The sequence below is a fragment of the Chiloscyllium plagiosum genome, unplaced genomic scaffold, assembly GCF_037043375.1.
Source record: "Chiloscyllium plagiosum isolate Xiang-an unplaced genomic scaffold, Cpla_swu_hap1 HiC_scaffold_2, whole genome shotgun sequence".
NCBI classification, from domain to species: Eukaryota; Metazoa; Chordata; class Chondrichthyes; order Orectolobiformes; family Hemiscylliidae; genus Chiloscyllium; species Chiloscyllium plagiosum.
In genome coordinates this window covers 90,729,968-90,744,099 of record NW_028270140.1, presented here as the reverse complement: position 1 = coordinate 90,744,099, position 14,132 = coordinate 90,729,968, and the positions used below count along the sequence as shown (strand labels likewise).

The 14,132-nt window shown below is 39.1% G+C and overlaps 1 protein-coding gene across 4 annotated transcripts in view; it reads left to right on the top strand.

The window, feature by feature from the left end:
* mcc (MCC regulator of WNT signaling pathway) overlaps nt 1-14,132 on the top strand; it is a 196,356-nt gene that overhangs the window by 75,869 nt on the left and 106,355 nt on the right. For 3 of the 4 annotated variants that reach the window (XM_043710801.2, XM_087998632.1, XM_043710820.2), the window contains one exon: nt 11,308-11,421. The exons of the other annotated variant lie outside the window; for it this stretch is intronic. In XM_043710801.2, coding sequence (XP_043566736.1) covers nt 11,308-11,421 — 114 coding nt within the window. The remainder of the gene's footprint in view (nt 1-11,307; nt 11,422-14,132) is intronic. 4 annotated transcript variants of the gene reach the window in all.

Below are 14,132 nucleotides of genomic sequence, written 5' to 3'. Positions count from 1 at the left end.
CATGGAATAAGGTGTTCTATACTGAATCTCTCTGTCATCTCTCCTGTAAGATCCTGGGTTTGATTTTACCTTTTTTGCCAAGTGGTACTAATGGGGATGTCGCAAGTATTTGGAACAGCATCACTAAGTTGGAATAATTTGTTGGATTTTTGGATAGGTTCAGTTATTCTGTGTTATATTTTCTTTTTGTGTTTATTTTTGATTTGGTACTCTGTAAATAACTTCTGTTTTGTTTAAAACCAAGGGGTTTTGATTAGCTACATCACTTCTGGAATATCCACTTTACACCTGTTCAAAACAACTTGAAAAGTTAGGGTCTGAGCTGACTTGAAATGTTTTGAGGGGGTCTGGCCTAGTCCATACCAATATGAATAGAAAGGGTTGAGGGGGATGTGGGCTAAATGCTGGAAAATTGGATAAGAGCAGTTTTAGAATATCTGATCGGCATGGGAGAGTTGGACCAAAGAGTCTGTACATCACTATGACTCTATAAAGGAGGCATTTTCAGGAAAGCAGTCTGGAACTAGTGGACTGCCACAGCGATGAATGCTGGGGCTACAATTACTTATAAAAAAATTTACTACTTGGATGTAGGAAGTGAATGCATTGATGCCAAGTTTGAGATGACACAAAAACAGACTTGAGTGATTGTTTGGAGTTGGCGTGTTCTCCCCATGCCTGCTTGGGTTTTTGGACTGCGGGAGGAAACTGGAGCACCTGGCAAAGATGTGCAGATTAGGTAGATTGGCCATGCTAAATTGTCCCCTAAAATCCAGCTAGATGGATTATGAGGATATATAAAATTACGCTTACGGGAATTGGGTGCTGGATTGGGTCTCTGTGGGATGCTGTTCAGAGCGTTGGTGTAGACTTGAGGTTGAATGGCCTCTCTCTGCATTGTAGAGATTCTAGGATTCTGTGACCATGATGATACAGAAGGGCAGCAGCTACATGAGAACACCAGTACTTGCAAGTTCCCCTTCAAGTTAGAAACCATTCTGCCTTCGAGCTATATTGTGTTCCTTCACTGTCATTGGGTGAAAATCCTGTAAATGTCTCTTCAGCCCGAGGACCGCAGAGGTTGAAGAAAGCAGCTCATTCAGGGCAATTAAAGATGGACGATAAATGCTCTCATCTTGTATACAAAAGCAAAACTGGCCTGTTCCCTGAATGTGATCATATTAAATTGATTTTCAAGTCCATTGATTAAAATGGATTAGATTAGATTAGATATCCTACAGTATGAAAACAAGCCCTTTGGTCCAACCAGTCCATGCCGACCCTCCGAAGAGTAACCCACCCAGACATATTTCCCTCTGACTAATGCACCAAACATTATGGGCAATTTGGCACGGGCAATTTGGCACAGCCAATTTACTTGACCTGCACATCTTTGGACTGTCCGAGGAAACTGGAGCACCCGGAGGAAACCCACGCAGAGAATGTATAAACTCCACACAGACAGTTGCCGAGGCTGGAATTGAACCTGGGTCCCTGGTGCTGCAGTGCTAACCACTGAGCCACCGTGCCAGTTTAGATTATGACAGATTTAAATTTTCTTGTCAAACTGGATCCATTCTCCAAAGTCTCAATGGTGCATACCAAGCTGAATACACAGCTGAGATGTCCAGCATGGAAGCAGACCATTCTGTCTAACTCGTCCATGCCAACCAGATATCTTAAATTAATCTAGTCCCATTTGCTAGCACTTGGCCCATATTCTTCTCAATCCTTCCTATTCATATACCGATTCAGATGCCTTTTAAATGCCTGCACTGCTTCATCTGGCAGTTCATTCCTCTGCATGAAAATATTGCCCCTTACTTCCCTTTTTAAATTTTTACCCTAAACCTATGCCCTCGAGTTCTGGACTCTCCCACCCCAGGGGGAAAAAAACCTTGTCTATTTACCCTATCTATGCCCCTCACGATTTTATAACCTCTGTATGTTCACCCCTCATCCTTCAATGCTCCAGGGAAAACTGCCTCAGCCTATTCAGCCTCTCCCTATAGCTCAAATGCGAATGATTCAGGAGATAGGTCATGCATATTTATCTAAGTTGGTATCTTACCTACATGTAACCATCAAAGACAGACTCCATTCTAATGGTTTTGGTGTTTGTAATGGAAGATATTCAGCCAACTTAGAAGCTGTGAAGTAATTTAAAAGTGGTCTTGTTTGGTCTGTCTTATTTGGTTTCAACTCCCTCAGTAAATATTTTTTGATGTGAGGAAAATTGCACAGCACAGAATATTGCAGAGAATTTGCAGTATCGATGGGTTTCGTTTTATCTACCTGCTTGTAAAACAAAAATTAGAGTGTATAGGTTTAAACTGATTAGCTGATGAAAAAAGGGTGATAAGAGAAAATGCTTTTTCACATAGGGAGTAGCTAGTGTACGGAAAGGTGGTGGAGGCAGCTTCAGTTGAGGCATTGGATAGTTATTTGGATGGAAGTGGTATGAAGGAATATTGGGGGTGGGTGGGGGGGTGGGGAGCGTAAGGAGATAGGAGTTTGGAACTTGATAATAGAACTGTTGTGCTGAATGACCTCCTTACCATAACAATTCTGAGATTGTCACTTTAAATACAAACTATTATAAACAAATACTCCAGCAACTGAAATATTGAACAAATAGAAACTCCAAATACCAGCAGGTCTGGCATTTATGGAAAGAGAACAGATACTGTTTCAGGTCTGTGATCTTTCTGTATTCCATAATCTGTATGGAGCTATAATTGAGGAAGAAAAGAAATAAGTGGGAAAAAATATAGTGCCCACACGAATTTGAGCTGGTATCGGTTATCTTGGCATAGACTGTAATTAAAACTAGTATAATCAATGTATGTCTCTGCTACTATGAATCGCATTTCAATAGTAATCTTGAAACTGGCAGCAATTAAGCTAAGCTCTACTTTATAACATGATTTGAGCAGTCTTTCCCAATAGGGATTGAACTCATTACTATCAGTTTGTAACAAAATTAGAGGTCTAATTTGGTTTAGCTCAAACTTAAGTGTTTAGATCAGAGTGGTGCTGGAAAAGCACAGCAGGTCAGGCAGCATCTGAAGAGCAGGAAAATCAACGTTTTGGGCAAAAGCCTTTCATCAGGAATAGAGGTAGGGAGCCTCCAGATTGGAGAGATAAATGCACATTTATCTCTCCAATCTGGAGGCTCCCTACGTCTATTCCTGATGAAGGGCTTTTGTCCGAAACGTCGATTTTCCTGCTCCTCGGATGCTGCCTGACCAATGCTTTTCCTGACCTATGCTTTTCCAGAGCTGAAAATGTGTTGCTGGCAAAGCGCAGCAGGTCAGGCAGCATCCAAGGAACAGGAGAATCGAGCATCTGCAGCCCTCACTTTCTCTCTATGCTTTTCCAGCACCACTCTGATCTAAACTCTGGTTTCCAGCATCTGCAGACCTCACTTTTGCCTTAAGTGTTTACAGTGATAAGATGCTGGAACAGGTTGTATGTATATCATATCTTCGCTTAGGGGAGAAAATTGGCAGTAATAACTAAAACTTTTTCATTATGATTAATTGTGATGGGCATACTCTAGGCTTTTGTATTCTAGCATCAGCTTATTCTAAACAGATGATAAAAATACAATACCAGTGAGATACGTTGAGTCTTCCTTTTCGGAATGGAAGAAAATATTAACACCCAAGTGGAACAGAACATTAATATTAAAAGTCCCTTCTATTTGAATGATGAATGTTGCAGCATTGTACTGTTATGAACTAATTGGAATGTCTAGATTAATAGACATTTTGGGTTGGATTAATTATCTCACACTTCAGAATAAAACGCTAAGCAAATGAAAACTGCTTCCAATTCTATAGCAACATCAGATGGCTTTTAGTGACCTGACTCGTGACGTGTCTTAAAAAAATGGAACAAATCTTTTAGTTCCACCTAATGCTACTTGAAAGAGCATGGTTTCATCTTAGGTCCTGCATTCCAGTTCCTGGTTAAACAAATACTGTTGTGTTTATCTTTGCAAGGAAGGCTGCAGCTGTGCTTGTGTTATTCAGACTAGAAGTCTGGCCCTTGGGAAAAGAAAAGCAGAGTGAAAGAAAGACTTGTGATTAAGAAGCACCTGTGACTGTTAGCAAAGTCAGCACTCCATTTTTGAGCAGGAGCAGAGGCGTACAAGTCAATAGCTGCATTGAGCTTTAAGTCACTGTCAGGGTTATTTCGTTTGAGATCCATTTAAGAATGAGTTACCCCCAGAGTAGGCAAAAGATTGAAAATAACAAGTTGTAAACTGAAGTAAGTGTATTGATATTTAATATTGTTTGAAGATGCATTGTAGTAATATTTTTCTGTGATCCTTAGAGCAACAGGATGTTTATCTGTCAGGAGAGTGATACTGCGGCACAAGTGCAGATTGATGACCTTTGGAAATAATTTTTTAATCCATTAATGGATGACATTTTCTGTTTGTTGACTGTTTTCCCTTGACAAATGCAGTTATATTTCTAGAAATCTCAATCTCAATTCAAATCTGCACTGAACTGCATTTGGAGAAATTGAGCATTGCTCCATTTGGCCTGAGTTAAATTTGAAGTGTAGATTTTATATTTAAACTATTGTGGAGAAATTATACATTTTCTCCATAGTTTTTTATTTTAATGCTCTTTTAAAGTGTGTAGCGAAAGGAGTTTTCTGTAATAGTAAAATATCAGGCATGTTTATTAAAATATTATTTGATGCAGGACGATGACACTAGATAAGTATACTTGCCTCCTGTGTAGGTGATCCCACAGCAGATATTTCAATGTGAAAAGTGTCAACACTTCCTTGTCAGGGCTTGTGTAGTACACAATACTGTAAAGGTGTCTATATATGTATGATAATACCATGTCAAGCTCAGTCAGGCAGCAAATTCCCAAAAAATGCTTAATGCTTTCTCAAGATAATTTTCAGTAGCTGCTTCCTTTGCTGCTTTTTTAAAAAAATTGACAGACTATAGGCCTCACTGGCCAGGCCAGCATTTATTTGCTATCCCTAACTACTCTTGATAAGGCAGTCAGCTGTCGTCTTGAACCATTGCAGTGATGACTTTTGTTAAAAAATAGAGACAGCATTGCATCTTTCACGAAACAAAATTTACCAACTGGATTACTTCTTAGTTATATTTCTGCTTTGTTTAAAAGGTTTCATTTGACAGCTTCAGTTTATTTGAAAATTCTTGGCTAGGCCTGATCTTTTACCTCAAATGGTGATTCTGATGTGAGCTTGCGTTGTGGACTTTCAGGAAATATAAGGTGCCTGATGATCCAGGATGCAAGGTATTGTTCAGTCAGCTATGTTCATAGAATATTCTAGCAAATTTTCCTGTTTTCAACTTCTTTGAAGTTACATTAGAGGACTAAATTTAAAAATCTTTAAGATCAAATTTATGTTGTTTTAAAGAGGATGCATATTTTAAATATGTGAAAATGTGAATTAGATGCATGAAAAACTGCATGCATCTACCATAGTTTTGCTCTGTATCTGTAAACATCAAAGGGCACACTACACTCTCATTTTTCTTCAGTTTTTGTTTTAAAAATGAGTTGTTAATTTTGAAGTGAACCTCATTATCCCAGTTAAGGCATTGAATCATCAGAGCTTCAGCAATAGAGAGGCAGTATATCTTCATTTAATTTGTCATTTGTCAAAGTAGTGACAAATGAGTTGAATGCTGTTACTCATTCCCATCTGTCATGTTAGTTGTAAATATAATTTTCATGTGCAAAAGGTCATGTCATACATCCAGTAGGTTATCACAATAAATGTGTAGGTTAAGTGGATTGGCCATGGGGATCACAGGTTATAGGGATAGGGTAGGAAGAGGTCTGTGTGGACTTGATGGACCAAATGGCCTGCTTCCACACTGTAAGGTTTCTATGATGTGAAATTTGTAGAATTCCAAGGTTATTAAAATTAAATTGTGCTCGATGTGGAGACCCTTTTCTTAGTCGCCCCAAACCCCTATCTCCACAGTAATCAATATCATTAGCCCATCCCTGTCTCCAACTGTCTTCTGACTGTCATGAGCAATTAATTTGAGGTGAGAAATGTGTTCACATCTTCAGTTCACTTTTCATACATCTGCTAACTCTGAGGTTCTCCCTCCACATTGATGCCAGATCAAAGAGTTCTTCCAGTGACTCCAAACTGCCATCAACCCCACTATATTATCAAGCTGCAGGACCATAATAGTGCTGCTAAATCTTTATAACCCTAGCCAAGTGCAGGACCAAAATGGAGCAAAAATTCATTCTCCCACTCAATGCCAAATATCTTCTTCCATTTGGTGCATCTTGTATCTCCTCTTGCTTGTATTCTCAGCTTGAAAAAATAAAAATTACAAGCAGACATAAAGGTATACTATATTTTGCTTAATGAAGAAACATTGGTGAGTTTTTTCTGTGTATTTCTTAATTTGTTTATGGTATGAGTGTTCCCTATCCTAGTTTCTCTTAAGTGATAGTGAGCTACTGCATTTGACTTGGTGACATGGGAACATGTTGTTCCTCTGAGTGGTAGTGACCTTTGTATTGGAAGGTGATGTTGAAGCAACATTGTGGGCGGCACGGTGGCACAGTGGTTAGCACTGCTGCCTCACAGCACCAGAGACCCGGGTTCAATTCCCACCTCAGGCGACTGACTGTGTGGAGTTTGCACATTCTCCCCGTGTCTGTGTGGGTTTCCTCCGGGTACTCCGGTTTCCTCCCACAGTCCAAAGATGTGCAGGTCAGGTGAATTGGCCATGCTAAATTGCCTGTAGTGTTAGGTAAAAAGGGGTAAATGTAGGGGTATGGGTGGGTTGTGGGTCGGTGTGGACTTGTTGGGCCGAAGGGCCTGTTTCCACACTGTAAGTAATCTAATCAACCTTGGTGAGTTTCTTCAGTACATTTTGTGAATGTACACATGTAACCACTATACTTGTGGTGAAAGGAGTGATTGCTATGGTGCCATTCAAATGGGCTATTTTACCCTGGATGAAAATTTTCGTATTTTGCAATTGTTTTCAGGCAGTGATCTTCCATCAAGTTCCTGACTTATGTCTAGTGGGTGATACATATATTTTGGGGAGTCAGGAAGCGAGAAACTGGCCACAGAATATGATAAGTTTTTCTTCAGCTAATTTGATTCACTCCCATTAAGTCAAGAAATGGCTGACCACAATAGATACAGAAAAGGTTGCAGGTTCTGTTGGCCTCTGGCATTGAAGATCTCCTGTGCTCCAGAAATAGCTGCTCCTCAAGCCAAACTGTCCCAATATAGCTAAAACACTGGTACCCACCTGACAATATGGAAAACTTCTGATATATGGCACATTCACAGAAAACAGAAATAAGACCTAATTCTTTCAGTGAACATCCAAATTTACTATCAAAGCTTAATACTATAAAGTGGGACTTGCTTTCCAATAACTTGCTGACTGGCACACAGTTTACATTTTGCAAGGGAACCTTGGTTCCAGACTTGCAATGTTTCAGTCTTATTCTTGCTTCAGCTGTCTCTTAAATGGTCTTCCCCATCATAAGATCACAAGTGCAGAAACTCAAAAATTATTGCATAGACTTGTTTGCAGTTTGTCAAACAATGAAGCTATTTGTTTCTGTAATCTGCAAGTCCAAACAATAGTCAACTTTGGGCTGATAATAGCAAAGCAATGCTTGTGCTGCACAACGGTGAGCACTGCCCATCTCCAACATCATAGAATCCCTACATTGTGGGAGCAGACTATTCAGCCCATCGAGCCCACACTGACCCCTCAAGCAGCATCCCACCCAGACTCATCCCAATGCTCTATCTCTGTAACCCCTGCATTTCCCATGGCTAACCCACCTAGCTTGCACATCCCTGGACACTGTGGGTAATTTAGCATGGCCAATCCACCTAACCTACACACCTTTGGACTGTGTGAAGAAGCCAGAGCTCCCAAAGGAAACACACACAGAAAAGGAGAAAGTGAGCTCATGGAAACCAAGATCAGCTTTCTGCTTCAGGCTGAAGATGCTTGCCAGTAAATTGGGTTTTTATGCTTGCGTTGGCATCTGCTATCATTTCAGATGAGAATGTCTGTGGACCCCCATCCCTCTGCCAGTAGTTCAGTTGCAAGAACTTTTGAAAACTTTAGTCCAGTGCTTCAGTTGTGGTATCATTTTTATGTGTGTATAAAATTGTTTGTTCTGCTGTTTGTCATGTAAATCATCCATGTTCAAATAAGATATATATTTCTGACCTAACATGTTCCTTTTAGGATGAAGCGTAGGAGTAGCAAGCTCAAAGAACTCTGGATATGTAGAAATATTCAGGACTGGATAAGAAGGAAAAGAGTTAAAGTGGGGGCTAATCAACAGTGGCCGAGTGGGGTATAAGAAGTGCAGCAGCCCTTGCTGCAACCCCTATTGAACCCTATTATGTAGGCACAGGCTGATTGATTGCAGTCACTTTCAGCCTGATACGAATAGCTGAAACATGTTCTTTCATGTGTTATATAACTTGCATATGTGAACTTTCTCCAGTTATGAAATTCACATGCTACACCAACTATTTGTGTAGTTGGTGCTTTATGGTATGAAAGCAGCATCAATATTTTGCATTTAAAAGCCTGGGGTGATAACTGTTACCTCATGCATTCTCAATGACAACAAAATGACCAATTATGATCATTTCTCATAATATAGACATCGTTTGTTTGAAATTTGGTATTCTTGTATTTGTGTGGATGCAAGATTAAAAGCTTTTACAGCATAGATCTTTCAGCAATGTTGACGTTTGGTACTACCTACAGTAACCTGTTGATGACTGGAAATAGCACTACAGGCAGTATCTGAGGAGGGAAAAACCAAGGTTAGCAATTCTATTGAAAGGGCATAGATCTGGCATGTTCTCATGTCTCTCCACAGGTGCTTACAGACCTGATGAGTACTTCCAGCAATTTGTTTTTTGTTTCTGTTTTTCGTATCTTCGTGATTTTACTTTTTGTGCATATATTTTTCTTCCAAGTACAGTTTTGCAAGTCCTTGTTTAACATTGTAGTTCCTGAAAAATGCAACTTTAAATGAAATGTGAAGTGAATAAGAATTTCCTATTGCAGCTAGTGTAATTAATAGCAACTAGCTTTTGTTAGGATCCATATGAGCTTTCTCATCAGATGAAAAAAACCATGTCTAATAAAATGTAAAACTTTACTAAATTCCTATATTTGTAGATAAACAAGCTTTTGCAATAAAACTGAAAGTTTAAAAGAAATATTCTGACAATTTGTATATGCTTCTGGTGCCTCTCTTTTTTTTGTATGTCTTTGTTGTACCCCAATCATCTAGCTTATTGCCTCTCCCAGTTCCTGAGCTCTTTGGTCGGACTGCTGTTTGTTTATTCATTCACAGGATTTGGGCATTACTGTCCAGGCTAGCATTTATGGCCCATCCCTAGTTGCCCAGAGAGCAGTTGTGAGTCGACCACATTGCTGTGGGTCTGGAATCACGTGTAGGCCAGACCAGGAAAGGATGAAGTTTTGTTCCCAAAAGGACATTAGTGAACCAGATGGGTTTTTCTGACAACTGGCAATGGTCATCATTAGTCTCTTGATTCCAGAATTGTTTTTCATTGAATTCAAATGCCACCATCTGCCATGGTGGGATTTGAACCCTCATCCATAGAAGATTATCTGGGTCTTCCAGTCGGCTATATACGATGACTATATATCCCGTTCCCTGACCACACTCACTGACCTTGCTCATGCCTGCTAACCTTTCCTACATCTGACCCTCCCATCATTTCTAACCTGCTCACCGTACCTTCTGTTCCCCTTTTTTTTTTAAACTGCTTGTTGTTTCCTCCTTCAGTCAATGAAAATGTCAATGAGAGAGAATGCTGGAAACAACTGGGAGGGTTAGTGAGATGGAAGGGTTAGGTCTGTGAATAAGAGAGACCACTGAAAAAAATGGTGCTGATTTGGGTCATGAAACTCAACACCAGTTCCAAATGTAATTTAAATGGAACACTCAACGCTAAGCATGAATGTTGCCCCTATAAACTGACATTAAATTGGAACAACTTAAAATAGGAACTTACTGTTTGTTGTATTAAAATTCTGGAATTCCTATGGACATAATTCTATCAGAGCAAGGCCTGCAGCAGGTTGAAAATTGTCCACCCCAGTTTCTTCGGCCAGTTGGTGTTGAGCAATGAATGTGGTTTGCATCCTGAGAGCAAATATAGTACAGAGAATACGCAATTCTATGTTTAATGTTTAAATCAGTTAATTTTTAATTTAAAATAGTTTGCTGAAGGTTAGGAAAAAATTAACAGTTCAAAAGTTTTCTCTGGAAAGGGAGTGTCATGAGCTGCTTGCAATGTTGAAGCTTTGTTCATGTTCTTGGAAAACAAAAAAAAAGTCGGAATGATCTCATTAAGCTGGTTTTAAAAACATCATATGGTGCAGTTTGCCAGTTCAAAATTCTGCTCATTATTGTATTCAGTTTTTAAACATTAGAAAGTATGGAATGGAAGCAGGTGAAGGCCATTTGGCTTCTCAATCATGCACCTTTTTAAAATAAGGTTATGACTGACTATTTTCCTGTCTGGCCCTCCCAAATCTTTTTGTTTCTCTTGTTGATCAAAAATCTGGCCAACTCAATTTTGCATGTACTTAGTGACCTAGCCTCCACTGCTCTCTCCAGTTATCAGGTGCTAAAGTAATTTTTATCTTTTGGTAATTTGTTTAGAGACCAAATGCATATTTTGAACTTTAAGCAAAACCTTTTTTTATTTGTTTCGCTTTATCTAGTTTTACCCAATTAAAATATTTGAGGTATTCTGGACAAGACCTACCAATATAATAAATATTCACTATCTTTTGTCGATAAGCATAATAGTCATCCGTGATATTGCCTGGCTCCGATTTGGTATTAACCCTGAAGCCAAATACCTGTCTCCCTGTAGTCAAAATACAATTTATTGAACCAATGTTTTAAGCACCACAACAATATTCAAGGAGCTAGTTATTTGACCAGATGGTTAGAGTGTAGTGCAGTAGTTCCAGTACTATGGGTTGGATCCCATTCCAACTAGGTAGTTCTTAGGCCTGCCTTCTCTCCTTCCCCCAAAGTGATCAGAAACGTTTGGTCCACAAGGACATTACACAAAGAGAGAAAAGCTATCGGATGATATGCAGTGGAAGAATCTGTACTAGTGAACTAGCTCTTAATTTACAGCTACAAAAAACATATCACTTTGAGCAGAATCATCTCTCATAATTTGAATCCTTAATTAATTCTACTTTGCTTTCTTCACCAGCTACATTTAGCAGCCCTAGCATCATTAAAAACAGACATAGTGGATCTCAATAAAAGACTGCAGCATACAGAACGGGAGAGGGACTTGTTAGAAAAGAAGTTGGCAAAATCTCAGGTAAATGAAGGACAAAAAATTATATGCTGTAACATTGGTTATTATTTAGAGCAACTGAGTTTGTTAAAACTGATTATGGGGATAACCATGCATATAATGGCAAGATATTTAGCTTTTCTGCAATGATTAATTTAAAATTTGATTCATGAAATGGTTTTGCAAGGTATAGATTATGCCATCTCTGCTGAAATTTATATCATCATTATGAAATTACATGCGGTCAGTTTTAATTTCAGAAAATTCTGTCTAGATAATCTGGTTTAAACAGAGTATGATTTAATCTTCATAAATGGTTTTGAACATGCAAATCTGTATAATATTAGTAAAATGTAATATGAAGGTGGAAGAATTGGGTACTGAAGTACAGTTTTTAAAGCATGACAATATCTGTGTTGAAAAATGGCTCTAAAATGCCCTTTTAATAGCAGTTATGTCAGATGTTCTGTTGGTTAAAGAAGTTTGTGTGCATCCAACGATTGCCTGCAGTATGACTATTGGGCAGTTTATGACTTTAATGAATCATTAACTGCCACATTTCAACCTCTTGCCCTGTCTAGAGCTTAAATGGATCAATGCAATGTTTAATGGATGAATAACTTTCCCCACTTGCATTATCTCAAAAAGGATTTTTAACTGTGTTGATTTTCTTTTGCTGGTTAAAATTATTGATGTTTTTGAAACTTTTCTACACTTGCCCTCACTGAAAGTTCGAGATTGGTTAATCCTGAAGTTCAGTTTAAAAACATCTGTTGGAAACCAGTACTGAAATAAGTTACTTCCAGAGATGGCCTGGTAGGTTATTCCTGTTGAATTAACTTCATTGGGAGCATAAAGAGAAGATCTATTCCAAGGGTGAAGGAGGGAGAAAAAGGAAGAAAAGAAGGATTCTCCGCAAGTCATTTCCGTTAAGGGTCTTGAAGGGAGCAGTTTACTTCAACTTCTGCAATGGTCAATGCTGAAACATCTTCTGATTAAAACCTTCCAACAACTGCAGTCAGAAATGGCATTTCAATGGATGATAAGGGCAGCAACTCTAAATTTGTGAAGTACTGTTTCCTTCTAGACTGGAGACATGAGCAACATCTTAGTTTGCATTACAATGCAGCATATATTTCTCCACGTATAGACAGGTATTTTGATTACAGTCTGCCTTGCCAGAGAGAAAAAGATGGCATAAATACAAGGGTCTGCAGGCTTCCCCGTGGTTCAGGGTGCCTTTGATTCCTGGACATTTATTCTTGTTCATTCTTGAAACCAGTTTCACTGGTACGGCCAGAATTTTTGCCCATTGCGAATTGTCCTTGCAGAAATAGTGGTGCGGTGCTTTATTATACTGCATCAGTGACTCTTATGCAGGCACAGTATTGATGGTGTTACAAAAGGAAAAATGACCACATGGTTTCAAGTTGGTCTGGTGTTCAGCTTGGTGGGGAACTTGCAGGTGTTTCCATACATTAGCTGTCCGTGACCTTTTATAGGTAGTAGAAGTTGTTGGTTTGCAAAATGCTGTCAAAGAAACATTGCAGCAAATTGTCAAGGTATCTTGCTTATGGTACATACCATTATCACTGTATATTAGCAATAGAAGGAGTGAATGCTGTCTGTGTTAATAGCGGGCGATTTTAGAATCAGTAAATCTGAAAGCTCATAGAAAATATATTTCTTGTTTGAGTGTCTCTTCTGAGCAGCAAGGACATGTAGAGGAACAAGAAATAGGAGGCCAGGGCAGGAAACTGCAGTGGTACCATATTTGCCATCAGATCCAGATCCTCTTTCTGACAATGCAAAAATAACTGCCAGAAAGTGTGCTTTCCTATCTAAATTTATAACTTCAGTGATGACATGCATAAAAATATAAACTAACCACACTTGTGCATTTGCTTGGTATCATTCCTCTCCTGTCCAGTGAGTTCAGCATTGGTAATAGCAAGCAACTGAAGCTCAGTGAGGAAACTGCAAGTGCAATGGGCTGTTGGTGTTAAGTTTGGCTAGCTACAGTTGACAGCAAGTGCACTGGGAATGACTGGTGGAAGAGGAAATTGTTACCCTGAGAGAAAAACAAATTTGTGCTATGTGTTCAAGAGCAATTGATGGAATGCTGTGATGTCCTTCAGGCAGTAGCATCCATACCCATGATAACAGTTTGAGTTTTTAATTACAGCACAAGCAGCTTCCACCAAAATAACATGGGACATATGACAGAGTGTTAGGTTTCACATATAAGCTGAGGGAGGTACGCTCTCGTTCCAGGTTTTTAAAGAGATGGGATTTCTATTCAACCAAGTTTGCTGCTGTGTTTCTCCATGTTTTGTGACATTTGAGTACAGATTTCTGGTAGGCATCCAATCTCCTCGAGATGGACCCTCCCTTACAAAAAAAGAAAAACAGTCCCTCATGCAGAAGGCATGATTTTATTGGATGACATTGTTAAATGGAATTGATTCAGAAAATATCTAGCATCTCAAAATTGGATTTTTGAGGTATTGTGGGCAGAAGAAAAATTATATTAAACCAAAACTTGCAAACTTATGGCCCAGCATATCTTTCATTACCATGACCATCAATCCTGCAGAGCAACCTTGTTTTCATTAGGCATTTTAAAGAAACGTGTCGGGATCAATGCCGACACAGCTCACAGGTTAGATACCAACCTCATTAAGGTACAATAGAACACAGGACTGCGTGCATGTTTAACATTGGGAGCACAGCAT